This window comes from Rhea americana, unplaced genomic scaffold, assembly GCF_003343005.1.
Source record: "Rhea americana isolate MKP2758 unplaced genomic scaffold, rheAme1 scaffold_45, whole genome shotgun sequence".
Lineage (NCBI taxonomy): Eukaryota > Metazoa > Chordata > Aves > Rheiformes > Rheidae > Rhea > Rhea americana.
This window is the reverse complement of record NW_028186590.1, coordinates 4,286,532-4,314,193: the sequence shown is the minus strand read 5'-3', so window position 1 is coordinate 4,314,193 and position 27,662 is coordinate 4,286,532. Positions and strand designations below refer to the sequence as shown.

At 38.7% G+C, this 27,662-nt stretch overlaps 1 protein-coding gene across 1 annotated transcript in view; it reads left to right on the top strand.

The window, feature by feature from the left end:
* Positions 1 to 27,662, top strand: part of IMPG1 (interphotoreceptor matrix proteoglycan 1) — a 55,705-nt gene extending 28,043 nt beyond the window's left edge. The window contains exons 8-16 of the mRNA XM_085316065.1: positions 4 to 62; positions 1,843 to 1,863; positions 3,244 to 3,497; positions 5,033 to 5,109; positions 5,618 to 6,164; positions 19,209 to 19,783; positions 20,751 to 20,970; positions 25,309 to 25,519; positions 27,591 to 27,662. Of these exons, the coding sequence (XP_085172191.1) occupies positions 4 to 62; positions 1,843 to 1,863; positions 3,244 to 3,497; positions 5,033 to 5,109; positions 5,618 to 6,164; positions 19,209 to 19,783; positions 20,751 to 20,970; positions 25,309 to 25,519; positions 27,591 to 27,630 (2,004 nt within the window). The 3' untranslated portion in view covers positions 27,631 to 27,662. The remainder of the gene's footprint in view (positions 1 to 3; positions 63 to 1,842; positions 1,864 to 3,243; positions 3,498 to 5,032; positions 5,110 to 5,617; positions 6,165 to 19,208; positions 19,784 to 20,750; positions 20,971 to 25,308; positions 25,520 to 27,590) is intronic.

Here is a 27,662-nt window from a genome sequence, read left to right as displayed (position 1 = left end):
TAGATGCAAAAAATATTTGAGAAACTTCCAGGATTCAAAGAAATCCATGTATTAGGATTTAAGTAAGTAAGAAAATGGGACTCATTTTTCTATTGGCTGCTAGGATTCTCCTCTCCCTTCTCTCCTCTAATATCAAGAGACCTATTAATAGTGGTACACGTATTGCTATAAATAGAAATTAGTTCTCTGGGAACAATACAGAGAAAATACAGAGAGAAGTGCAAACACATCCCAAGCCTTTGAGTTCTTAAGCAGAAGAAGTAGTTCTGGTTCCCTGAGGACATTAGGAATACTGTTTCAGGTGATTTATTAATGTTTTCTAATCATTTGTTTGCTGGTAGCATTGAGATAAGAAATTTCTTAAATGACTTCAGGCAAAGAGGGTTAAGAGCATGGATAATTTGGGATCCACACTCTCTGTGTGTGGACGCTGTGYCCTCGCAGAGCACAGTGAAGGTGCTTTGGCAAGAGTTGGTTGCAGGAGGATATGATCCATTCACACATGCAAAATTTTTGCAATAGGTTTCTTCCCAGTACTTCAAACCATTCAGATGCTTTATTTTTGAATAAATTCCTGTTCTGTCTTGCCCCTCTTATACTTTTAATTTCCTCATATGTTTACTGCTAACACAAGCTACTATGTATTGTTTCAATGGAGAATCTACATTTTTTTTTCAAAAAATAAGTATTTCATATGGTTGATTCCATAGAAAAGAGCATGTGATATGTGAAGAGTCTATGGAAAACAGAATTACAAATAGTAATAAAAAACAGAAACTGAAAGGGAAGAAAGAAMAAGAGACATATACTCATGTGGGCTTATGTCACAGCTTGAAGAAGATTCAGTTCTCTATTAGGATTTAGTACATGTTGAAGAATAATCATATCACAGTGTAATTTTAGACAAGAGCTTACTTTTCTCAGCTTTTCTCTCTGMAAAATTACTGGGAAAAGGGAAAGGTAAGAACAAAACAGAGTGAAAGTGAGTTAACATTTTGATAGACAGTGAAAGAAGGAAAAGCAAAAGCTGACTACTGCAGAACAAGCAGAGAGAATCTGTGGAGGCATCTTGCAATCACAGCGTWCGCTAAGTAACCTCCTTCAGTTGTGACTCCAAGAGATTTAGGGTCAATTTTTGTTTAGTATCTTGGTCTTAAGCCTCAGGCACTGATGAGAAAGTACATTCATCAATATAGAAGACAAGGATTGCTTTCCAACAGCAAAAATAAGCTTGGATATGTTGCTGTCTATTCTCCTTTGGCTGTTTTCGTATATTTGTTAGCAGAATTTGCCACGAGGCAATACAGAAGGACAGTATTAAAGACGTGCCAGAGAATTCATCAGGAAAATAAAAATAACACGACATTTTGCAGCATTATGTTTCAGAAGGTCACTACRGTATGTCATCCACAGGCAATTAATAGGTTAAATTGCTCTGTGACTAGGTCCTGAGTAGGCACCAGGTACGATAACAGTAATAGTTGCCACTGTCATCATAGATGTTCATTACCACTGGAAAAAATACGGAATAGCAATGACAGTACCTCAGATTGCCTCATTTGTATTGGCAATATGAAAGCAAATCTTTCAAGCTATCGAGGTAAAGTAAAATTCTTGGGTTTTGACTCGTGAAGATTCCCATTGTTTGGAAGAGAAACAGTGTAATGATGGAGAGCAGGCTGTAATTTTCACACTGAGATAAAGACTGTAGAGGACAGGTAGAAGATGAAATGTCATGATGTTTTTGATGTATGACTGCATGGTTTGCCAGTGTACATGAATCTCTGTTTCTCTTTCTTTTGCAATCCATTATCACACCCTTTCTTCTGTGGTGAAATGAAGACAGAAGAAGGAAAAAGATGGGTAATTTCTCTGTAATTAATAAGACTAATCTTTTCATAAACCAATAAATGTAGATAGATACCTCTATAAATGTTTTTTATCTTGATGTGACAAGGTAAATTGGTTTGTGTTCTGCCCAGGTACAGAATCTGATATAAAGTGGCAAGGATAGCTTTTGCCTTAATCTGAAAGGGTCAGATAATCAAATTTTGTCAGGATCTCTCTGAAAAAAAAAAAGAGAATTGTCTGAACAATATTCACATTCAGATGACTGGAGATCTCTATTAGCCATAAACTAAAAGTAAAAAAAAAAAAATAGGGAAACTTCATATTTACATTTTCATTTTTGATCAGCTGTTTCCTAGCTGTATTATACATATATTCTCCTCAATAAGTATGTAGGATTTGATTTGCTACCTCAATTACCAGAATGGATAGAACAGCAAAGAGACCTCTTGTTAGTCTGATAAAATGCAGGGAGCATTTGCGTGTTAATAGATACATCTGCAGAATCTTTTATTACTGCTTGAAAGTGCTCCTGGAGAAAAATTTCTCTAGCAACTCTCAGAATTTCTCTTTTATCCGTATTTTCAAATGAATAGTTGCCTAGTTCCTCTCCTGTGTTTTTGTAATATCACTTAAATACATAGCACATACTACATAAGATGAAATTTCTTTCTCACCACTTACGTGACATTGTAGGAAGCAATATAGTGCAATACAGATGTTTCACAATATAWTTGTTATTTCTTTCACTTTAGTTAAGTGCATTTAGCATTTGTGAGAAGTGAATAACTGAAAAGATTCAAGTCTTCTGTTAAACTAGTACATCTAAGCAGAATCTACACACACTCAGTGGACTTGGACATGCTAACTACTATWGAGGAAAGTGATGTGCTTCTCATATTGGTTAATTTTTTTGGCTGTTCTTCAAAAAGAGTGAAAAATGTATGATAGAATTTTTGGTTATGTGTACTACAAAGTGAAGACTATCTACTCACTTTTCATAAGTTCCTGAATAATCAATAGGTGATTATGGTTTCTGGYAACTTCCAGCAGGCATTTATGACAGTGTGAACCAATAACCAATAACWTTACAATGTATTATCAGGCCTACAAATCTCTAAGTAGTCAGCTTCAACTGGATTATGTTAGGACATTYTCATAATTTTCTTCAAAATTGGAATTTTTATTAAAAATTATGCATAGAAGAAAAAAGACTTAGGTATAACAAAAGTAATTTGGAGGTGACCATATGACTAGAAAGGATCTAATCTGTGTTATTTTTTACAGGCGATGATATGTTTAGGCTGCATAGATTTTTTTTTTTTTTTCTAAATTTCGTCCTCAACCAGTAACTGATTTTGTTGCACTGGGCATTATCGCATCCTTCCTTTGCAGATCAAGCAGCACTATAGCACGATATGTGGTAAACTTTGAGAGAGATGGCTCAGAAATCAGAAGCCCAGCAGATGACATCTCAACTATTGGCTCTAATAAGGTTGAAAATGAAAAAACTCCACTTTCTCCAAAGGAAGAGAAGGAGGTAGCAGCACCTAAGCTYACAGTAACAGATCTTCAGCAACTGGTTGCCACAGCACTCCAGGAGGACAAGTCCCTGCCAATGGACCTTGGAACACTTCAGTTTACTGATGGTCAGTAGGCAGGCCAGTACAGGCACAGGTCTAAACCTTGCCTTGCAAATATGCGCAATTTGAGTAAGGTCTTTGCCCATTCTRCTGTGCTTTGCGTAGCATCCAAAGGATGCTTAGAGCTAAGTTAAATTTAAAACCAAAATGATGCCTTATAATTTTAGAGTCCAACTTCTAATCACATTGGAAGATCTATTTTTATAGGTYATTTGTTTAGAAAAGCTGAATATTTTGTAGATGCAGTCAAATAAGAGGAGAAGAAACAAGAAATACAGTATGAAAATTCACAAAAGCGTTTTGATTTCCCAGTATGGATAGTTTCTTATTTTTAATAAGAAAAATAGTGAGGTTTTCCTCTAACYTAGATTTAGCTATCTAAAAAATGAGCCTCCATTGTAAGCAAGCTACCTAACCTTCCAGTGGAGTCAGAAGAGAAAGGTAAGTACCCTAAAGAGCATTGGCTCTCAAGCTAAAATTGGTGGCATGAATCTCACACTGTGAGGGGGCATTTCTTTCTCTGCAGTACAGATGGAGTGTAGATGACAAGCTTAGAGTAGAGACCTAAAGCTGGATGAGGAAGAACCTCARCAGAAGATTCAGAGGCTCTATTATGTCCAGTAATCCATCATAAATAACCCTTTCTAGTCCATCAGTTATTTTTTTCAAAGCTAGCATAGCCCTRGTTTAGAAGAGATAGGTTAAAAATTGGGAAACAATTTAAAAGKTTTTTTTMATATATATAGGTACAGATGTAGGTATAGATATATATCAAAACAATGTTAAAAAAACTCAGCAGATTTTAGCTATAATATTTCATTTACAGCAGCATTTTTTTCTGMCAAAAAATATTTAGATGAACTAATGTTTTTGGAATGATTGAAGTGTTTTATTTAATACAGATTAAAAGTGCCAAGCAAAAAAAATTAATAGATGTAAAACATTTTAACAATATCTATTTTTAAGTAACTTTCTTCCACCAGCTATTTTTAATTATTAATTTTAGGAAATCAACTTGCATGCATGTGTGTTTTACAGAGTTCCTCAGAGAGGGTTAAGGGAGCAACTGGGCGTTAAATCCAAAACTATGGAGAGTAACAACAGTGTGGGCTCTGGGCAAAATTGAAAAGCATTTTAGCTTAATGAATAAAATRTAATGAGTCATCATAGCCCATGTGGATTTCACTGAATGGTTTGTACTTCAGCTGGATATAATCATTCATCCAGCTATGCGTGGTTCAGCCCGTTGCAGCTCTATCCCATTTATGCTATATAAGGAGGACAAAGAATACTGCATATAAAATTCCTGTTTTCCTCTCACTTGTCATTTTAAATTGAAGTTTATGCCCGTTTATTCTTAGCACTGTTTTTTAAAAATCATCTTTCTGATGGAGAATAATTAGTTTAATATTGCTTTTTACTAAGTTTATAASTTTTGATTGGTTGTTAGTGTGACCATCTTTGAACTATTCAGTTCTGTGTATATGTGTGTGTATATGTAAATATATACATATATATAAAAATATGATTATTTTTTGCAGAATCTATTAAACCACCTAGTGATTCCGATAATGATATCCAGTCCATGGTCACTATTCCTCTAGCAATCCCTGAGTTGGTAAGTTAATTCAGGATGAGATTTTTATWTATTTCTCCACACAAAATTAATGCAAACAGTCTAAGATACAAGCAAAGAAAAATAGTCTAGTACTAAAATACATATCTACCTTTTTATAAAGTCTGCAAAGATAAATATTATTGTGCTCCACAGCAAAAGCAGAGGCATTGTTTAAAGTATTTACACATGAACACTACTGCTTCATTACCTTTGCCACTTTTAATTACAAAGCAAAGCATGGCTCACCAGTAAAGTAGTACACGTCAATGAGGAAAGAAGAGCAAATGATAGGGGTAGTAAAAGTCATCTTTCTTTGACTGATTTTAAAATAACAGGCAATGTGATTAGGATCACATGCATATGTCAAACACTTTATATATCTCATGACTTCATGATGAGTTAGTTTCCACAAGATCCTGTGACTAAAGATTATTAGCCTTTCTAGCAGTGAAAGCTAATGCTAATTACTTTGCGTTAATCTTTTTTTCCCTCTGAATCCCTTTTTCAGGAGGACTCCATGAGTGTTGAACTCCCACTAGCTTATCCCAGCCCAGCACCAGTGGACCAAACAGGAGACGCCTTGGACCATGAGTTTGCAACCGAAATCCCTGCGCTAAGCGGAGAGATCAGTGCCCCTGAAGACTTTAATAATTTTGTTTCATCTGAAACTGCGTTCCCTACTAAACCCTCCAGAGGACTGTCTCGAGAGAGATTTCTTCCAAGCACTGAAGATACCACTACTGACCAACAAAGTTTCACAGTGCCTTTCAGTGCTCTGGGTAGCAGTCGCAGCCCTCCAAGACCCGAGGACTCCTATCTTCTTCCTCCAGCAGATGAATATACCAGCAATGAACTAACCACTGATGACTTGGAGTCTCCAACAGAGCAGGCTATCACGCTGGCAGTTTATACCACTGGTAGCTTTACCCCACTTAATTTCCTGGAAGCCAGTGATGAGAAAAGTGAAGCAGAGAGGGAGAAAGAGCTGACTGGTCAAACAGAACCGACAGAACCACCTTTCAAGGAAGCTGACCAAGATGGTCCGGCTGGACAAGGTAAGATGCAAAACACGTTTCCATTAGGAAGAATAGTAGAGGTCCAGTTGTTACTGCACATACACAGTCACATATGAGTACTGTAAACATTCCTTTATGTTTTCACTTTCAGTTGTCACAGAAATATTTCTTGACCAAGGGTAGGACATACACCTCGCATTTCTGATGCCCACTTCAAGAAAATGCTATTATAATTGACTTAGAGGTTGGCAAAGCAAAAAAGAACACATACCTAAGGATATGACAGGATTTGTACAGGTATTATGGTAAAATTTCAAAAATGCAAAGCAAAAAGACATGCCAAAAAAAAATAAAATAAAGGAAATCACAGGCTAGCACAAATAAGGATAATTCCAGTACTTAAAACATGTGAAATAAATTACTTTGAGTACTACAGAAAGTACTCATCCACAGAAATCCTGTGGATTTATTCCACAGGAATATCATACAATAATTTATTCCAGGCAAGGAGTAGTGTGGCTCAGAAAAATTTACACTTCTATAGGTCTGATGAATGTGAAAAACTTTTTTAAAATCAGTCTTTTCTGTGTTTCCTTATGTGGTTTTATCCACACTGTAGTTATTTGCTTTATGGCATGTAGTTGTATAAGAAAAAATACATTATAAGTCAAAAACCCAAATATGTATGTAAGTCTGACAGAAAAAAGTTTGTATGATCAAAAATGAAAAGAGCCATGTTTTGCATAGCTAGCAGAAAAGCGTTGACCCTGCAGATGAAAAAAGTCAGCAGGAAGATATTAGAGCAAGCCTTAGGGCACTGRCAAATCATAATTTTCCACAGAGCAGCAAAATCCTGGTAAGGCTGCTGCCTCCATCACCTTCACCAGCAGCCTGGAAAGCCAGGTGGACATAGCAGAGAATTATGGTGTGGGGATAACTGGCACGTACGGGGCAGCAGCCTCCACTGGCAGAGCAGCCTTTGAGCAGTGGTTCCTGCCATCGCCTTCCGCCTATCCCAAAATTCCAGCCATCATAGAGGAAGCAATATTTCTGGGGATGTCATTCCAGAAATATAGGAGGAAATAAAGCCTTTTGCTATTCTGTTATACTCATACATCTCAGTCTCTCCAGCCTGGATCATCCTCAAGCTCTCAGGAAACACTTTAAGGGGGGTGGGGAAGACTCTGCAGAGCGTGTTGCAATGTTCTTCCTGTGAGAAAAACACTGATGAGGAGTGGATGATGGTCACGTCCATGTATGCATGATTGGTTAAAGCCTCACTCATGAACTGTATTTTCATAATTGACATTCATATTGACACAACCTTGCTTTGAACGAAGCCTTTTGATATCTTCCTCCTGCCTGACAATTAATTCAGTTGCACAATCCTCCTCATTCACTGCTACTTCCTAGCAGACTCTAGAAAAGCTGGGTTTTTCTTGATGCTGGGCAGGTTCTTTCTGCCTCTGGTTCATCTCTAGCTCCCRGAGGACCATGTGTGTTTAGCATAGCTTTCTTTTTGGCGTAACCAGCACTGTCATGGAAGAAGAAACCCCACCACCTCTTGCAAGACCTACTCCAGATGTTCTCAGGACTATAATTCACCCACACTTTGTGCCAGACATGCCAGCAAGTTTTTTTGCATCACTGGTTATACAAGGTAAGAACTCCTCTGTTTTCATTGCATGTTTTTCTGGTTTCCTTAAGTTCCCTTTGGCCATAAACTGACAAGCTTCTCTCAACTTTCTCCACCACCAGGTTCTCTCAGCACCCTTTCACTCTCGCCAGTTGTCCCTGGCTGCTTCAGATGTGCTAGGAATGCGTTTCGTGAAGGTGGTACTTCAGTCTGATGCTCAGAGGACTGAAGAGGTAGGTCTAGTTGCATAATTCTCTCRAGCGTGATTTATCGGATTGATTAGCCTAAAAATTATCCGTAAACTGAAGAGGTTGAATGCAAAAGTTTCAGCACATGCATGTTAAGATGCATCAGGCTTCAGAAAGAGTGCATCATGTGTTCACTCCTGTGCTCAGGTTAGAATTCAATACTCAGACTCCTACRTGTATCCTGAAGAGTCCTAAAGATACTAAAGTATGTGAATAGCATATAGCGAACGTAAACAGCCTGTTGTTCAACTGTCCCCATGCTGGACACAACAGAAAGCCTGAACAAAATAAAACTTACATCACATCCTCAGAACATACTTAAAAATGCTAAATTGAAATGAATAATCTGATTAAAAGGGTATGAGAGACAAAGAATACTATCTATTTCCCCAATTTAACACATCACTCGCTTAAATTATCCAGTTTCTCTCGTTAGTTTTATTTTAATTTAAGGTTAAGCTTTCCTTCCTTCAAACATGATTTCTTAATCATGCCCTGCAAATACGCAGTATAAATGCCCCTTAACAAAAGCAAGTGAGACTCCACGCATTTATATACAACCAGTAATTCCATCAGCTCAGTGACGTTACTATGTAAAGTACGGAAAACAGTTTCTATTTCTGTCGAGAAACTTTGCCCATCCAGAAGCAAAACTCCTACGCCACTTGTTCCGTGAAAAATCGTAACGCTTCCTTCTCCACCTCTGTGCAGGGAGATGCGCCTCCGTGCTCCGCCGCACGCTCGCCCGCGTGAGCTTTCCTCCGCAGGCACAGGCGCACGCTGCTCTCTCGCAGTCTCCGCGTGTGCTCCTTGATTTTGCTGGAAACGCTGGCTTCGAGAAATAATGTATTATGATCAAACAGTACTAAAATTTTGATTTTTTTATATAAAATTACCGCAGCTATTTCTTTGGAGGATTCAGTATCCCCTCCGTGTAAGGAGGTACATTATAAGCTCAGGCTGGCAGTTCARTAGAGGATTCCTTTTTAGGGGATAACTCGTGCCACCTGTACTGGACTATTTTAGCCATGTAACTCGGGTGCTCGGAGCCACATCTCTGGATCTACAAGCTATGGAGAGAGCTTCAGCTTCTGACTTTGCTTCTCTCGGCCATAGCTGGCACTGATGCTTATGTCAAAGTAAGCTGCTTACTCTTCAATCTGAAAGACGTCATAATATTTAAAACAGAAAAGGACTTTAAAATCCTAAATGAAGCCAAATTTAAGAAAAGATTTGTACTGAATTTCTTGAATATTGTGTCTGTGAATATTTAGAATGTGAAAAACTCCTAGTTTTCTTGGAGTTTATATATATATATATATATATATATATATGTATGTATATGTATATATTTGCATGTTGGCATTTTTGTATGTCTATTTATTTAAATCAATTCTGACTTCTGCTTGAAGATACTGGGCATTTTTTCCATTAAGTTCTTAACACTGCTTTCCCAATACAACTGTATAGAAAGGTATATAGTGCAAAAGATGAGTAAATACTATTTCAAGTAAGGATATACACAGTCTAAACGGAAAGAGGGATTTTGCTTTCTAACTGTAAGGTCCTTCACTCTGTACACTGGCGTTTGGTAGTTTGGGTTTTTTTTTTCCTCCTACCATGTAGAAGTTTCACTTTCATTCTGCAGAGTGATAAGATCACTCTGTGTGTCAGCAAGAACTTAATTAAACCAAGCCTGGAGGCAAAAGAATTAGTTTCTTGTTCATTTCATTACATTCACATGTTTGAGTTTCTTTTTAGTTCTCCACCAGTTAGTGGAAATGTGTGKTGGGGGGGTTAATTAAAAAAAGAAATTGTTATTGTACTATTGTAGTACAATATATATAGTACAATTTACAATTTATAGTGTTGCAATAAAAGATAACCAAATTTACTATCAAAAATTTTACTTTTTATATATGGCCAAGCATTCCTTTAGTTACCCTATTTTTTTTTGCCATGTAATTTGCACTGATTGCAGATTTCAAGCAGAGTTGGAGGAGACTATTGTGGACAYAGCAAAACCTGCTAGCAAACGAGACAACTGAGAAAACAAGTAGTATTAGTGGCCTCATTAGTGAGCTTCCCAGCAAAAACACACAGTGTCTTCAAACAGAAGTTGAAACCAGTTTTTTAAAAATAGGCATACAAAATTAAGAAAATTTAAATGAAATCCATGTAACCCAAAGGTTTTAGGTGAGAAAGGTCACAAATATTTTTTAAGTCATTTTTGAGAGAAACTAGCAAACGCCTCATGACTTTCACACCCTGAGACACAGACCTGTTAGTCTCAGGGAATTCCAAAGCAAGTACCTGAAGACTATATGGATCCATTTKACTGAACTAGGTAGTTATTGTTGTTCTCTTCATTCTCTGACTTTCATTCATTACTTCCATATTTTTCAAGCACAAGTGGTCATATACTATGAAAAGTTTCTGTGCATTTAGTGTTACCATTTTTCTTTGCAAGTCTAGAAGTGCCCATACAATGACAAGATTAGAAGATAGTCGCAAGTTTTAACTTTCTAACTTCATATTTGTCTTTTTGTTTTTAGGTCCTTGGATCAACAATATTAATTGAATTTATATAGTGCATGACTTCTATTTTGTTGATATCATTCCAAAAACTAAAAAAGTCCAATATCATAAAAAATGTCTGATCGCCTACACCATCACCTACAAAAATTTGCTCTTGTTTTTCCTTTCGTACAATAGAGAAAAATAGAGAAAGCATCCAGGGATTTGGAGGGTACATTCAATTCTGAAGGACTGGTGTTGTACTTGCAACTTGTCAAAATTTATCTGTAATTATTTCAAAATAAAAACTCTGAAAGCAATATTCCAGGTTGCAGTTTTTCTTTTTAGGGGGATCCGTAATCATTACAGTGCCATACAGGATGGTGGCGCATACAGGACGGTGGCACAAACAGATGGATTTTTTTTTTCATATTTCCAGGTGTTTGTAAAGCTTTAGGTTATTTTCACATGGAGTTTGTTATTTTAAACTCATTAAATACATTTTTCAGCTTTGATCGTAGACCAGCCAACACTAAGAATAGAAGCTATTAATCCTCTGAAGCTATAGTTTTCAGCAGGCTGCTTATTATTCAGCTTTGACTGCATTCCTTTGTAAGAGTGTATTCATATTTGCAAATTCACTGCTCCTCAATTTTGTTTCTCTCTTTAATTCATTGATTTGAATACTGATCAAATCCAGACATCCTGGTTTGACATGGTACCTTACTTGCACAATCATAGACACTGGCACAATCATAGAATGGTAAGGTTGGAAGGGACCTCTGGAGATCATCTAGTCCAACCCTCACCGTAGCCCATAGGGGATTGAACCCACGATCTTGGCATTAGCAGCACCACGCTCTAACCAGCTGAGCTAAACACTTGTTTAGGATATATTTACTGCTGGTAAATATGAATGGCAAATGGTGCATCATTTTACTACAAAACAATAAAATAAAATACTACAATAAAAGATAATCACAGCAGCCATGAACAATTTGAACATGTTTTCATTGTAAATGAAATTTACTTACTTCCTTACAAATTTAATTACTACCTTAGTAATTCTTCCATTTCACTACATTATTCTAATCTCAGCTGAATCATTTATCAAGGACTTTTATCAGAAAACTGACTTTTACAGCACTTGAACACGAGAATCTCATTTTGTTTGGTGATCYCAGTAAGAGCTAGGGTAAGGGTTCAGTAAAGGGTAAAAGTGACTTATGGAAAATAATCTAGAGCTGACCTGCTGCCCATACAAGGTACCTAATTATACTCCTGTGTGTTTAATATTCTTATAAAATGCAGGAATATTGGCTCAACATTCCACTTTCTTTATGATAGTTTAATTAGGAGTGTGAATACTGTTCMCTGCCTAAAGCAACTAATATGGAAATACTGACTTTTCTATTGCTGTATTCAGAAGGGTCCTGAGGCAAGTGGATGTTTCCRCATCTGTTTTGAGTCTTAAAGAGGGAACACATTTGTCATAAACAGCTGCAACAGCTCTGCACGGTCAGTGGAGAGCCTGGATCAGGCCCTGGGTTAACAGATTATCATTTTCTGCTCTCCAGTGTCTTTCCCACAGATRCATTTATCGAAGAGCTTCATTGCAGAATGAAGGCAAACACTGCTCTGAGGTCTTGGAACATTTTAAAGACAACCTAGTCTGATATTTTTCAAAKTATTTATGTGTTTCCAAAATAGTTAACCCTTCTGAACTGCTGAAACATGCTAATGCCAAAGATAGTTGAGTCTCTCAGTGTGTTTTTGACATAGGTCTATGAAGTAAGCTAGCTAACTACTGGTATCTATTTTATCCCCACATTTTGTAGTTAAATGACTATTTWGTAGCTGAGAAAATTATAAAATTCATATATTTAATGTATTTATTACATTCTTTCAAACCTTTAAAGCAATTATTCAAAGAAGAGCTTAATCAACAAAACATGCAGAAAGCCTTTAGTGAAAAAAAATGTTAGCAGATAGCTAACTGCAGTATTTAAAATCCGTAAAGAGACACACAATGGCAGRTCAAGTTACTATTTCTAGACGATGCATTGGTCAACACATGTGGAAATGTAAATCAAAGGAAAAATGAATTTGCAATAGAGATCACAAGAAACTGATACTTCAGCGGACTCTCACAGGTACAACAACAAAACACCTGAAATGGCTAAAGTGGATTTGATTCTCTCGTGGTTGCAGTTGAMTGACTTTTATAAAAGCCAAGGGAGCTTGCATTTGCCCAGGAGGATCAAAGAATATTAACCCTCAAGGATTCTGTTAAGGGACTTCATCCCCTGTGGGGAAGACTGTGGGTGATTTGAGGAAGACTAGCTAATTTGTGTCAGTAAAAAATTCACAGCCAGTCGGACAGACAAAGATGATGTGAGCTGCATCACTCTACTTCTTTCAGTCACAGGCAAAAATAGCTGAAAGCTTCAGGTAGGTAAGAAGAGTCAGGGGATAGATGCGTGGTTTGGACTTGATTTTGGTTTTAATTATTTGCTTCAAATGTTTTGCATCTTTAAGAAACGACTGGACAATTCTTGACTTTTAAGTTATTCTTTCAAACTCTGCAGAAGTGTATACTGCTACTGACATCAGACAAGGAATCACTGCAAAGATACCTAAGCGAGATGAGGGCTATGTCATAACTTTGGGAGCAAATATGTCGCAAAGTAAGGGGACGGTCTATTGTCTTGATCAAATTATCCAGTTAAGCATAGAAGTCAGTAAAATAGGTTTGTCCCGCTGTTGCCAAGCAGAAGGTAGGTCTTGCTGTCAAAGCTRAATATGTTCTTTCAGTCTTGGCTTTGTGAAGAGGCTCCTGTGGTGCTTCCCCAGACTGGATTTCAGGGCAGCAGTCAGCAGCCCCAGGTCTCATAGTCACCAGAATTACGGTTGCCTATGTAAAATTAACTAGTCTTCTAGATGTGTATAAATTTGACACGGTTTTAAAATACATCAGCACATATTTTTCCCACAGTCACAARATGGGCCTGCTCTGAATGTGCCAGGTCTGTCTAAGTAGAGGAAACTACTGCAAGCATGACTCAGAAATGAGGAAGCCCATAGYGAAGCGTAAGTCTCCACAAAGAGGGAGAATGATCTGATAATCAAAATCAGATCTGCCTGTTTCAGGAAACGAGGCTGCTTCTTTTACTCTAGTTGCTTTCTGATGCTGAGCAGTCCCATGAGCTGAATTTCACACGTAATGTTGCAGTTCTCATTCTGCAACCTAGTATCTTGGAGCAAGTTTGCAGGAATGCTCAGTGTTCACKTCTCTGATGAAAGCTCTGCTTAGGGCACCTAACTCAAATGTCCAAAGCCAATCATTGAAGTCTGAGATTCTCACTTTAGGACACTTTATGGTCAATGGAAAGGAAGAGAGCAATGCAGTCGTCTTAAATTGCAGTGAAATGAATTGCTATTCAGAGATATCTTTTYGCCTTCAGTTACTATAAAAGAAGCCTCAGATGACTAGACTTGGATAACTAACTATAGATGTCCAAAATTAGAATGAGGATTTAGCATTGAGAAGCAGAATTCAAACATCAAACACTAAAATGACCCATGAAACAATGCTGCAGTGCTGCTCACTCAAGGAGCACCACCAGCTTCTGTTCCCCATGAAGCAGAGGTACTTATGGAAAAACAAAGTTATGTAATCAAAGATTCTTTCATAAATAACACACATAAGAGTAGCAAGTTGTGCTTGTWCAATACTCTGAATTCTGTAGTTTTAGAGCTTGATTTCCCAAATTTAATGTACTCTTAGTTTTCTGAGTGCGAGGTAGAAGTGAAATGTTCTTAGAATAATGGGAGATGATTATCATTACTAAGCATTATTGTCTTGGGATACAAAGTACTCCTCGTGATATCATAAATCAGAGTGGCATGCTGAGGACATGGTGACAAAGCATAGCTGTGGGGTATGAGGCTTTCAGAATAAGCTGAAGGCATTTAAAATAAGTTACATAGAACACTACATAATATTGGAGCTAGAGCTGCAGCCGTCAGGCTGTTGTGTGAAAAATAAGACTGCAGAAAAGGTTTCAGCCAGGATTCTGAAGAACATCAAGAGATGCAAAATTTTTTTAGGCCTGAAGATGAAGATGTATGTGATAGGGTTTGCTTCCAGTGAACACGGGCTCACTGAAGTCAGTAGAGAAGGAGTTCTACTGGTTTCACTGGACACTAAACCCAGCTCTGGAGAGTTCATATACAGCCACCAGAAAGTCTCTTCTGGTTTGTTCTTACAGTTCAAAAGGCAAACTCAGTCAGTAATGGTGTGTGGTGAGACATTTGCTGTGGTATGTTAGATTCGTGATCCTCTTCCCTGTAGCTCTCTTACTTCTCATCTTACTTGTACTCTAGTTAAAATGACAGACCTCAAACACAAATTCACCACTTTATCTATTTGCTTGTACGTAACAGTCCTGCATCCAGCATTTATATGACATTTCTGGCACCAATGAAATAAATTCGAATTCAGCTACTTGGTATACCATTCCTTCTGGGACTTATGTCAGCAGAACAGCACATAGGGAGTTTCTTATGCTTCTTTATGGACCAATCATCTTTTAAGCACATATTTATTCCTTGGTTAGTTATTTTCTTTGGTCGTCATATATACAAACACATGCACATAGAGCATAATACTGCAGTCTTCATATAGTAGAACTGGAGAATTTGTCCATTGCCTATAGGATATATCAGTGCTCATTAAGCTAATGAACAGAATGAAATGCCAAGTTCTCTTACCTTCTGGGTCTACTTATAATGCAAAGGCCCTAGAAAAACATTCCAGGACAATCTGACATTTCACAAATAATAATTCCTTATTCACAGTGAATCAGAAGGGTTTTCCTCACTTAAAAAATATAAGAGGACAAACTAATCAGCTACCTAAAATAAAGCTGTTAAAATCACAGTCTATTTCTTTRTGATAAATCAGACCTACGTATTCCACTTTCTCAGCTGGAAATAAATGCCTGCATGTAGCACTTCTTTTACAAAGATTTAATATAGCAGCRTGCACAGGAAATTGGCTCTTAATTTAAAGTTTATGCATATTTGCCAACAGCAGTTTAGTTCTAGATATAAAATCCTCCTCAGTACAGCTTGTCCTGCCTTATCCACAGAACACAGAAATATCTGGAGATTTCAGTGAACATCTTTGAGGGAGRGTAAGAGGTGGGTGAGAGTTAGAGTTGAGTTTTTTAACGTTGACCACAGTTTTTAATCCCATGCCGTTGTTCAGCCTTTGATATGGTTACTCTGGGGRCGTATTTAAGTTCAGTATCCTCTTTCCTACTCGCTGCAGGTTCACTACACCTGAATGGTGGTGGTGTAGATCAAACTGTATGCTGAAATGAAATATGCTGAGACTACGAATGTCTTAATCTTCATCTAAAGGTTTCATAAAATAATTGCCTGGGGTTTTTTTTTTTATATTCTTCTGCTGTAAAAATCCTATCTAAAAGGCAAATCATGGAAAARTGTTGCAAGTAGTTGATTTATGAGGAAGTAGTTTAAATATAGTTTGTGTTAGAAGTTATTTAAAAGTAATATAAAACTAATGTTTGAAATGCAAATGTTAAGGGGTGTTTTGGGTTCCAAATGTCCAGGTCTTCTTTGCGTTTCACCCATAGATTTTAATTCATAAGGATTCATTTGATTACATAGCCTCATGTAGGCAGTGAAAAAATGGCATAAACTGGTCACAAATCATTTTACTGCTGATTTTAGAAGGTGACTGGTGCAGGCRTGTCCTGCAGCAGTAATAAGACATACAAACATTAGCCAAAGCGCAACCAAGAGACCAGGTCGGCAACCTGAGGTTTGGGACTGGTGCTGCGTTGCCGTAAGCACTCAGCAGTCTTTTGGTGAGCTTATTTTCTTTCAGTTTGCAGGTGACAAACACCACATCTGTGGTCAGTGACCTCTCAGCTAGAGGGGCAGTCACTGATAAATAAGGATTAGCATCTTATTAAAACAAGTGATATATGTGCCATCTTCATATGCCCTCAGGACCTTCTAAGTTACTTTGCTGGTGTGTAAGAGAATGCCAGAAGACCTTTATAGTCTATCCATGGTATATAGGATATATACATATTATCTATATAAGTTATATAGAGATATATTCCAAATCTATGGTATATATAAGATTAGTCTGCTTCATATTTGCTACAATTTGAAGGCCATTTTGGTATTTCTTTCTCCTACAGTTGCCTATTTCTAAGCTGTAAACTGCCTAACAAATACTGTCATGATCATACATCCACCAGACCTCGAAACGTTCAGGTGTATGGTGTCATGCTGAAAGAAGGTTGCTCCAGGGAGCTGCAGCTCCATCCCATCAGTAGATCATCCTGCATTAAAGTCTCAAATACTAACTCTTAAGACACCTTTTCTGAATTCCCCTAACCAATGCGTCACACACTTTATCAGTGTAACGAACAACAGCAAGAGTTTTGTTGAATAGAGATCACTTGTGCTGTTTTAATTTGCTTTCCTAATCTGTCCATTGATATCCTTGATAATACAACAAACATGAGGACATGATGAGAGAAAAGCACCTCAGGTTCTTGAGGTAGTGTCAGGGCACCAAGCTGTGGGCAGCATTTGGTGTTACATGCTGCGTCCCCAACCCCTGCTCCATGCAATGCTCTTGCTGTTCTCTTTGGCGTTGTTGTCTCAGACTACAACACGAGGGCTGCAGCTCTTGTATTATATTGGCATTATACTGGCATCATTGTGCAAATTACACATCGTAACAAATGGAAGCTGTGCAGGAAACGGCACAACTGTGCTAACTTAAATGGGAATTTACTGCACCCACTTCATGGCCCTTTTGTGTTTCCGGATCAACAACACAGGCAGCTTGGCCTTACAGTAAGCGAGGATGCAGCACTTGGTCGCTTTCTGCATTGTCCGATACAGACGTCGCATATTAGTAGTGTGTTTCAGAGTCTTTTCCTGAATCACCGGTGCTCTGACGTCATTTGAAGAAGAACCAAAACGCAAAATTCCCACATCCTAYTCCAACAGTTTAATCACTAACCAATCTACTATGTGTTTTAGCTAAACATACTACTATCACTAAATCACTTTATAGACATATGTAACAAAATAAATGACTAAAGAAAAAGAAACATAGCAGATGTTAATAAAGCTTTTTGCAAAGTGGTAACTGGATGGGAAAAAATTGCTTCCAAAGATATAATTGTAGTAAAACTACGTATGGTATTTCAGAGCAATTTTGGAAGAAATGTCTGTTTTGAGAGGTGGTCAACTTAACTGAATGGAAACATGGCTATGCRTTCCTACTAAAGCACAGTAACTTTAGCCATGGTATGAAAGCATATGGCACATCAATAAGGAAAAGAACATTAGCATGAAAATAGTGCTTTAATAAAGGCTATATAGAAAAAAAAGTCCACATTGAACAGATTAATCCTTTGAACAAGGGCATTATATACATACAGAGAGGAAGTCAGGAACTGGTACATTTCATTAAATTAGTCGGGCTGTTTTATATTAAGCTTTTCCTTGTTGGAAATGCATGTTTGTTCTTAAAAACAACACCATGATAAACAAAGTTTGGACCACGTTCCTTTAGAAGAAACAAAGTAGAAAGGGAAATGAAGAACATCTATGGATACCTCTTMTTAAATGGATAGAATAATTGCCATCTCTTTCAGTCTGAGTTATTCCAGATTAAAAAAAAAAAAAAAAAAAAAAAAAAAGAAAGAAAGAAAGAAAAAGTACTTTTATTGCCACTAAGCTGAGATTAGTGTGTAAAGATGGACAAAAACTTTTCCTTTCTTTTCACCTGAGATCAGTGACTTTGCCTGTAAGGTACTGCTAAAAGTCCCACATGGGGAGCCCACATAAGTGTATCACCAGAAAAGTAGAAAGTTGTCAGTTTGGGCAGATGTCTGTCACTTAAAGGTCATCATTTTCTGTGACGCTATTGAAGTTTGTAAGCTGCCAGCCAAATTCAAGCAGGCTCCATCATCATGCTCTGGATCAGCATTTCAGCTACATCTATCACACTTCCTAGACCCATGCCAAGCTCCAGTGGGGATCTCAAGAAAGTTTGGCTTCTGGGTCAAATATCTGCTTTAAGTGCAGCAGATGATTGGTTTGAGGTTTGTTTTCATTGRTGCTGTTGTTGTCTTTTAGGTAAATTGACACAGTTTGCATCCAAAGACGCTGTACTATTTTGCATAACCACATTTTATGATTACTGACAAATAGCAGCTTTAACCTCTCACGGGGGAGGAGGGAACCAGAATGACTCAGGCGTTGTACTGATCCAAGCAGACAACTCGAAGCTGCAGTCTGCTCTTTCAGTCAATATAAACTGACAGTGTGATTATGTACCTTCAAAACTAGAGTGCACTTAGGAATAGCTCAGGAAATAGCTATCAAGTGTAATCATTATTAAAACACAGCACCCACAGAAATCTCATCACTCAAACACATGGATCGGGTGTTTTATTCCAGTAGGGCTTCCTAGGTGATGGCAGTAACATTTTCATGTTTAGATAGTGTTAGTACTTGTTTTTAAAAATACTTCAATGGAAATTCAATGTACCTATAGTTCCCCTGCTTGATGTGTGCTTTTTTGAAATAGCTCTTTGCTTTTCCCCTGATTTTCTGCAGCAGTTAAGATCATGGATCAACCAGAATCATCAGGCGATGACATTTTGGTTACAGCCAGCACTTTCYTCCAGACAAAAACGTTGCCTTTCTTTATTGGTGATCTCTCTGCCACACAGCCTGAAGATGTTATTGCAGATGCGCTACCATCAGACCAAGTAGCGGTGCTGCCTCCAGCGACCAGCCCAGCCCGCAGCCTGTCCGTTATCATCGACCAGTCCCTCGAAGTAACAGATTCCTCGGTGCCAGCAGCCGACRGCATTGCTCCCCCGGGCGCTGGGACGGGAGTGCAGCGTATTGCTGCCGACTTAGACGGCGTCAGTGAGATGAGCACAGCAGCACTGGAGGAAGCGGAGCAYGGCAGCGGATACATCTCCGTGCTGAGAACTCAGCCTGCGGAAGCCACCCCAGCTCCCACGCTGAAGTATGTAACTACCAGCTCCATGACAACTGCARCCAAAGGCAAAGAGCTAGTGGTTTTCTTCAGCCTGAGGGTAACCAACATGCACTTTTCCGATGACCTCTTCAATAGGAGTTCTCCAGAATACAAAGCGCTAGAACAACAGTTCATGCAATTGGTGGGTGAAAATCAACTTGAACATCATACACAATAGCCAGGCAGAGTTTAACAGTATACATAGGCCCCACCACTAAATTACATTAATTTTTGCTCCATAAGTCAGGAGAAGGAACAATGAGCTTCTGTGTCCACTATACCTTAAGGTTTTGGCTGGAAAATGATGGTCCATTCCAGCTGGCTCAGTCAGCTAGCTAGACACTGAAAAGCACATTATGTTAACAGTATCAGACCCTACTAMCCTTCAGTCTGATAAGCTGTGTTTTTACTGGTTTCTTGGGGAGCTGAAGGACACACAAGCCTGGGAGGCTGTCAGAGTATGAAGAAGCAGTTTATGAAGTCGGTTTCATGTGTCAAGAGACATACGAAAGTGTTTRCCTGTTCAAGAGGCTCCAGATGTGTGCCTGGCATATAATTTTATTTAGCTTTTTCTTGTATTCATGTTAACAGTATAGTAATGYTGATTATATCTAAGGTTCATGTCTTTACGCTAGATTTAAAAATAAGCCTTTAAAAATATATCATAGCTTAGCAAAGGGAATGTAATTAGATGCATATTTTCTCCATGGGTACAGTAGGGCAACAGGTCACTTCAGTAACACACCTACTATGCTGTGCTCTAGCCCACCTGGACTGAGCATTGAAAACAATTAAAGCTGACTTTGGGGAGAGGTGATTTTTTTTTAATTCCAGATGAATAAACTCCCCAACTGCYGTGCACTTCATTACTGGGGAAATTGCTGCCCATCCATCTCAATACATCGTTCAGAAAGATGCAAAGGTCCAGAGGAATATAGCAATAAACAGAAAAGTTAATCTGGTGATGGAGTTTAACACTTATATTTAATTCAGAGAAATAAGTGTRCGATAGATGTATGTACTTGATAATGAAAAGTGACTATAAGAGAAATTAGTAGCAGCTAGACATCAACAGTAAGTTAAAGTAAAAGCAACTTTCTGTTTTGCAGCTACTTCCATACCTTCAGTCCAACCTTACAGGTTTTAAGCAACTTGAAATACTTAACTTCAGGAATGGAAGTGTGATTGTCAATAGTAAAATGAAATTTGCCAGAACAGTGCCATACAATATCACAGAAGCGGTACACTGTGTTTTGGAAGATTTCTGTGATGCTGCAGCCCAACGCCTCAATTTGGAGATTGACAGCTATTCCCTGGATATTGAGCCAGGTAAGATTACATTATTAATGTACGTGCAAAACCAAAACCAAATAGGTAACCTTTTCCATATACAGCTTCAAAAAGATTACTGTCTGTTTTGGAAAGACTGGTATTAGSAATAGTCTCCCAGCAATAAGTAGAAATATGAAAAAAACCCAAGATCTTGCAGATTCAGCTACCAGCAGACATTTTTGCATACTGTAATATCTCATGAGCAAATTACATTGTTTTGTTAATAGGCAGCAAAGCCAAAGGCAGAACAGACACGATGTGAACTGTTCCCCTCTTAGGTCGGTAGCCCCTCGGTCAGTCAGCCTGGCATGCTGGTAGGAGGACAGCGCAAAGGTCTCCAGGGTGCATGCAGAAATCACTGCATAGAAAAACCACATTAATAAAATATGTACGTGCGATGATGTCTTGGCCTATACAGGCAAGTCTTCTGAGGAAATAGGGATGCAGAAGGAGATTGCAAGAGCTATTGATCTGTCTGAGTTTTCTGTAGTTTAAAGCTCCATTTTCCACTTCTGCATCTAAGCTTTTCCTGCTATCTTCAGGAAATAAAAATAACAAGAATAAAAGAATATAAATAAATAAAAGAAATACAAGAAACAACTTTTGGGGAAAAACAATGAAAACTACATCAAGAGGACGAGATTCAATATAAGGAAATGCTTGGCAGTGGTGTTGGTCTCTGCAATGCATATAACAACTTTCTAGTATAAGTGCTGGGCAAAGACAGGGTAAAAAGTACTTATGCCATTGACATGAGTGACTGACTTGCCTCTAAGTATATAAAACATTGGGTTTGATTATTTTTCCAATGCTGTAAGCAAATGTTAGGTCATAGCATCCTTAAACTATCATTAAAGCACTATAGAGTTCAAGACAGGAGGGTAATTTCTAGGAATGAGTAAATTGTACAGAAATTCACTGGCCAGCAATTATTGCACTCCATAGGTTTCTAATTTCAGAATCCCTGCCGATTTAATACCGTTCAAATATCGTATGTCTGCAGTTCTTGTTAAACTGTATACAGTCAATAACAATATATTGGGACACTGATGTAGGAAGCTTAGACTTTTCAGTAAGATTCATGACTTTTCCTTATACTGTTTGGTAAAACTGAAGCCTTGGTCTTTTTCCAGTTTTCAGTTTTTACTGTTTCAGTTGTGAATTTAATTTAATTGAAATGGAGAAGAAAGATGCCATTACTTCTGTATGCAGATGCCTTGCACAGTTTTCATTAAGCTGTCTTTTTGTGTAAAGATCTTAGGCAACTCCTGAACGAAATATCCATACACAATTCCTAGTACAGTTTCTAATTCGTCTTCATTTTACATGTCTCTTCATGGCCACTAAAAGTGTTTGTAAAGAAATTTTAAAAATTGGAGAATTTTAACTTCTAAATACTGCCATGATAAATTGATATTTTGCTGAATAAAGTAATAAGTGAGTCTGAGAAAGAGTGAACTTCAGGCTACCACACATTCTCTGCTTTGGCAATAAACTTCATTAAATATAAACTAAATCAAAAACATTGATAAAAWGCAAATACAGAAAAGTACAGAAATCTTCCATCACCTTCATATCTACTGCTTTATTGATATGGTATTTCAATTTTAATTCAAGACTGAGATAGCACAATGAATTTACATGAGATAGTCCTCAAAACATTGCTTTCAAAGCTCATGAGCAATAGCAAAATGTCAAAAAAAAATCTTTTTTTTTTAGAACCTCGCTGTAATTCCATGTATGCGTTTCAAAGCCCCATTGTCTTTTTATTCCCCCCCCCAAAAAAAAAATTGTTAAGTAAATTAAGGTAATTCAAGCAAATCCCTATTTATTGTGAAAGTAAGAGCCATCTAGTGGTAACAAACTCATCCCACAGTCAAGCACTGAAGGGAAMGGACAAATCCAAACTTTATTACTGCAAAATCCAGCCTTTCACACGCGGCAGCCGCAAGCGGCTGATCGCATTCGTTGCAAATAACCCCATAAAGAACCACATCGCAGGATTTTAAAAATATCTGCACCATTTTTCCTTAATCTAAACAAAGGGAAGGCGTAGAAAAGACGACACAGTACGGCCGGCACGCAGCCCCGGACTCTGACACGKGAAACGAAACGCTACCGCAAGGAAAGCGACCTTTTAACCGGGCAAAGCGCTCGCGCCTAACGCGGATCCGGAGAAGGAGCGGCGCCGCCCAGCTCCCGCGGAGCGCGGACGCCCCGGCGCGGACGCCCCGGCGGAGCGCGGCCGCCGGCGCCGCCAAGCTGCGTTTGCGCGGGCACGGCGCTGCGCCGCGGTGGCGGGGAGAGGCTGACGGCGGAGATGCGCTTGGCGCAGCTGCTGGCGTTGCGAGCAGCTGTGCTCCGCTGCGCGAGCTCTTCCGCGGATCGCGGCTTCTTTGGCGAGCGCTCTGGGTTTGCTAGGAAGGCGGTTCCCGCGGAGAAGCGAGGAAGCTGTGGAAACTAATTTCCTCTTTTGATTTGCCACCGATTTTTGTTCGGCCAGAAATTGCATTTTGTAATTCCCCATCAGTAATTAATTTCTATGGCCAGGATGAAGTACTTGGGATAATTATCTTTTTTTTTTTTTTTTTTTTTTTTTTTTTTTTTTTTTACATAGAAGCAAGTGTTTGCCTGACAGTATCTTGTAATTTATCTTGCACTTTATTATAGTTCAGTGATGCTCAGTTGTTGTTTTAAGGTTTATTTGTAAATCAATTTATAATCCAGAAGCAAAGTAGATCTCAAATTAACATGCACAGGGCATAGAGCAAAGAGAGAGCAAGCACATTAAAACTCCTTCCACTAATCTTAAATTCAGAAAAAAGTAACTAGCTACAGAATTATGGAGGAGCTCAGCTCCTCTGGATTAATTTCWGCTGGATTAATTTCCATCAGTTTAGCATGTCCTAGGGCATGGCTGGGATTTCCAGCACTACTATAAAGAATGCGATTCTCATTTTTCACTGAAATTAATATAACTGAGCACCTAAATCCCTGAAATGGCTCTGGAAAAAAAATCTCAGCCACAGATATATAGATACTAGCTGTAATATCCAATATGAATCCTAAAGAGAAATGTTTAGCCTGCATGACTAGAAAAGGATTTTTTTTGCACTGATATTTTAAGTGATTTTGATAATTAATTCCCATACACCCCATCCTGCCCTAAGTTTCTCTAAAACTGCAAAATTCCCTTGAACAGTCCCGGTCGCTCAGGACTTGGTGTCCTGTGAAGCCCAGCTCATATCTGGGAACTGCTCTCACCTTCTTCTCCGTGCTCTGCTTTCTCACCAGTGTACGCTCTTTTTTTTCTTTTTCTTTTTTTATTGTTATTATTTTCCTTTCTGGATTCACACATCTGATTGCAACTGTTCGCTGCTCATTTACTAATAAGAGCAGAATTTGTAGAATTTGTACCCCCTGATCTGGTTCTTCGCTTTTCGCTTCAATCTATGGGCTTTACGCCATGACATGCACGAAACTCCTCCGCAAGGCAAGATGGGTGGCTGCAGCCCTCCTCCTTATTGCCTTATTCTGCCTTTTCAACATGTAGCTGGGCTGGGAGCTGCATTAAGACGACTCCTGTTGGGTCTTTCATTCRTTCCCAGTAAGAAGCAGGGAGGGGGAAAGGACAAGTAGACTTGTCTGACAGGGGCAGATGGGACTTTAGGCCATCTCTGACTTTAGCCTTACTCGAAATATCAGCAGATTCATTTTCCCTGAATCTCAGAGCGAGAGTATGAATCAAAAAAAGAGCAAGAGACTTACAGCAGTAAGTGKCTTACTAATCAAAAAATAAAATTAAATATCAGCAAGTTTTCCCTGTGCTACCAGATCACTTCCAAAAAAAACTGAAAACATGTATTCCCTGTAGACCAGTATTTCTAGGTTGTGGTCATCATAGTATTGTGCAATACTCAATAATCTAATTTCCTCTCCTGGTCATCTTCTAAATTAGATTAACATGATTGCAGCAGGAGCTGTATTTCTTGCACATATGTAAGACAGTAGCATAGATCAATGAGTGTAAAGCCATCACTTTATTGTAAAAATGATCAAAATTTCCAAAAGTGAAAATCTTTGTCAATGAGACAGAAATAAAATCACTGTTTAAAAGTAATGGGGGAAAACTACTGTACAAGAAAATATTAGCTTTCATGCTTCCTGTGTCACCTAGAAACACAGGCCCTTTTTTGCTGGGCTACAAGCTCCTACCAACGTGCGCAAGCAGCAGGCTAGTAAATGTGTACTGTYGTGCCCAGCGGCCGCAGGGCCGGCCAAGCGCTTTGGGTAACGCGTCAAGGCAGCAGTTAACGATTCACCCGTCCTTTACAGCTGATCAGGCAGACCCGTGCAAGTTCATGGCCTGTGACGAGTTTTCGGAGTGCATAAGGAACGAGTGGACGAAAGAGGCCGACTGCCTCTGCAAACCCGGCTACGCGAGCCAGGACGGACTACCGTGCCGGAGCTTGTGCGAGGTGGAACCACATCTTTGCACCAACGGTGGGAAATGTGAGTTAGTTCCGGGAAGAGGAGCTGTCTGCAGGTAAATAAATGACATGTAACCTGACCTCTGTTAATGGGTCCCCTGAAATGTCTGGCGTATGAAGAGGCGGTGCTGAGTGTGTTCTTTTAAACAGCACAAACCACCTCCTAACAAGCCAGGAGCTCTGTGGTCAGCCACTCCAGGCTACGCTGCTATACCGTGCCTCAGCACAAACGYATTCACTACGGATAAACTAATTTTAGCCTTTTAATATGCATAGATCACCATGATCTAGTTATTTATTAGAGATTCATTAGAGATGTACTAGAAATTCAGTTTTATTGGCAGGGATGACAAGTATGTGATCACGCATTCCTTTCAGATTTCCAGACACACCTTGGAAAAACAAAGTTATAAAACCTTCACATTTTTGCTATCGATTAAATAGTACAATTTTAAGAAATTAAGTTTTTCCGAGTTGAACTAAGAAGGAAATCTATATTTGTTCAAGCACAGCTACGAACACCACTGCATGACTCAAGGCCAGCCAGTAAAGCACATGAAGGCTGAGACTCCTGGCAGGTTTCTAGCAAAGAACTGAGGATTAGCAGCTGCTCCCCACTGCAGACAGATTCCATAAGGATTTTTAYGTGGAGTGACATTAAGCCAATATTAAGTACTGCCATAGTGCCCAAACACATTGATTCTCCCGTAAAAACATCGAGAGTCATCTCGCTTTAGGACTAGAGCGCCCAGAGCCCAGGTGGAGCCCCGCGTACCAGCCCGGCAGCAGCCGCGAGCGCAAGCAAGCAACAGGTTACCTAACCCCTGTCCTGGCTCCTTCTCTCTTAACGCCAAATTTTAGTAGATTGATGATAATGTCTTTCAAAGTCTCTAGGACTGATATCAAACAACAGGACTACCGAATAAGTTCTGCCTGCGATAATCTCACCGCAACAAYGCAACTGCCGCAGTTTATTTTCTGTAGCAGGCATCACAGAAAAGATACGTTTACTGGCTAATCCAAAACTGAACTTCCAGGGCGCTGGGACACACACGTTATTTCAGCTTCGCTGTGGGGCTCGAATTAGCCAGAGCTCTTCCAGGTGCCTAATTTAGTTAAAATTTGGAGGTGGAGAAAGAATATATTTGGGTCTTGTTGTGCAACAGCAACACTCATGAATCTAAGAATACTGTTTTTGGCTTATCAATCGTATTTCATACGGTCGTATTACATTTAATTATATTGGGAGTATCGTGCTTGCATTTAATTACAGATWTTTCTTTTATTTTCAGTTGAGCTATTCTGTATTTTCTGCCCTGAAGTTCTGTATATTTCTCTCTTCCTCTCCATGTTTTAGATGTCCCGTACGCAGACACAAGTTTTACCAAGGAGAGCGCTGTGCAAAATTTGCTCCAGAACCCATACAACCCTTCATTTTTAAACCAGTCATTCTTGGCTTACTAAGCCTTGTTTTTCTTGCCACCATTTTAATTTTTAAGTTAAGAAGAAAATGCAAAAGACACTCTAATTTGGAGTAAGCTGCTCATGATCTTTTTCTTCACATTTTGAAATATTCCTTTTTTTTCTTGGTAATTTAAAGTCTCACATAAACAAAAATGTTCTGCATTGTAGAAGTCCTACTTTCAACAGCTGCAATTCAGAAAATGCTGTAAGAACTAATCCTGCTTTTGAGCACGATGAACCCATATCTAGCTTTTGTCACACGGCTTGTAGCGTAAGTGCTTGTGTCAGTCCTTCGGAGATCGTTGACCAAGGAGCATTACACACATTCGAAAACACAATTCAGTGCGGAGGTAAAATGCATGTAAATCCTTTCCTTGCCCCTCAGCTAACAGCCCCACCTCAAATAACAGGTCCATTTCCACGTATTAACTCTACAGCTAAATGAAATTTGACTCTAACCTCTTCCTTGGCAATTTCAGAACTAAAACTACTAATTCACGTATTTACTTCTCGCATTCACTGCTGCGCAGGTTTCCTAACAGACCTGTAGGACTGCCTTCGTTACAGCTCTTTTGCACGGCTTTCGTGGTCCAACCTATCAGTGGTTTTAGTGATCTAGTGAAGTAATTAATCGTGTGCATTTTGTTTTTTAAACTCTTGTAGGTCACCAGACCAGTTTACAAAGCCAAGACTAACAAGTTAGTCTCTGAAATTCTGCAATTTGAGCATCAGCCA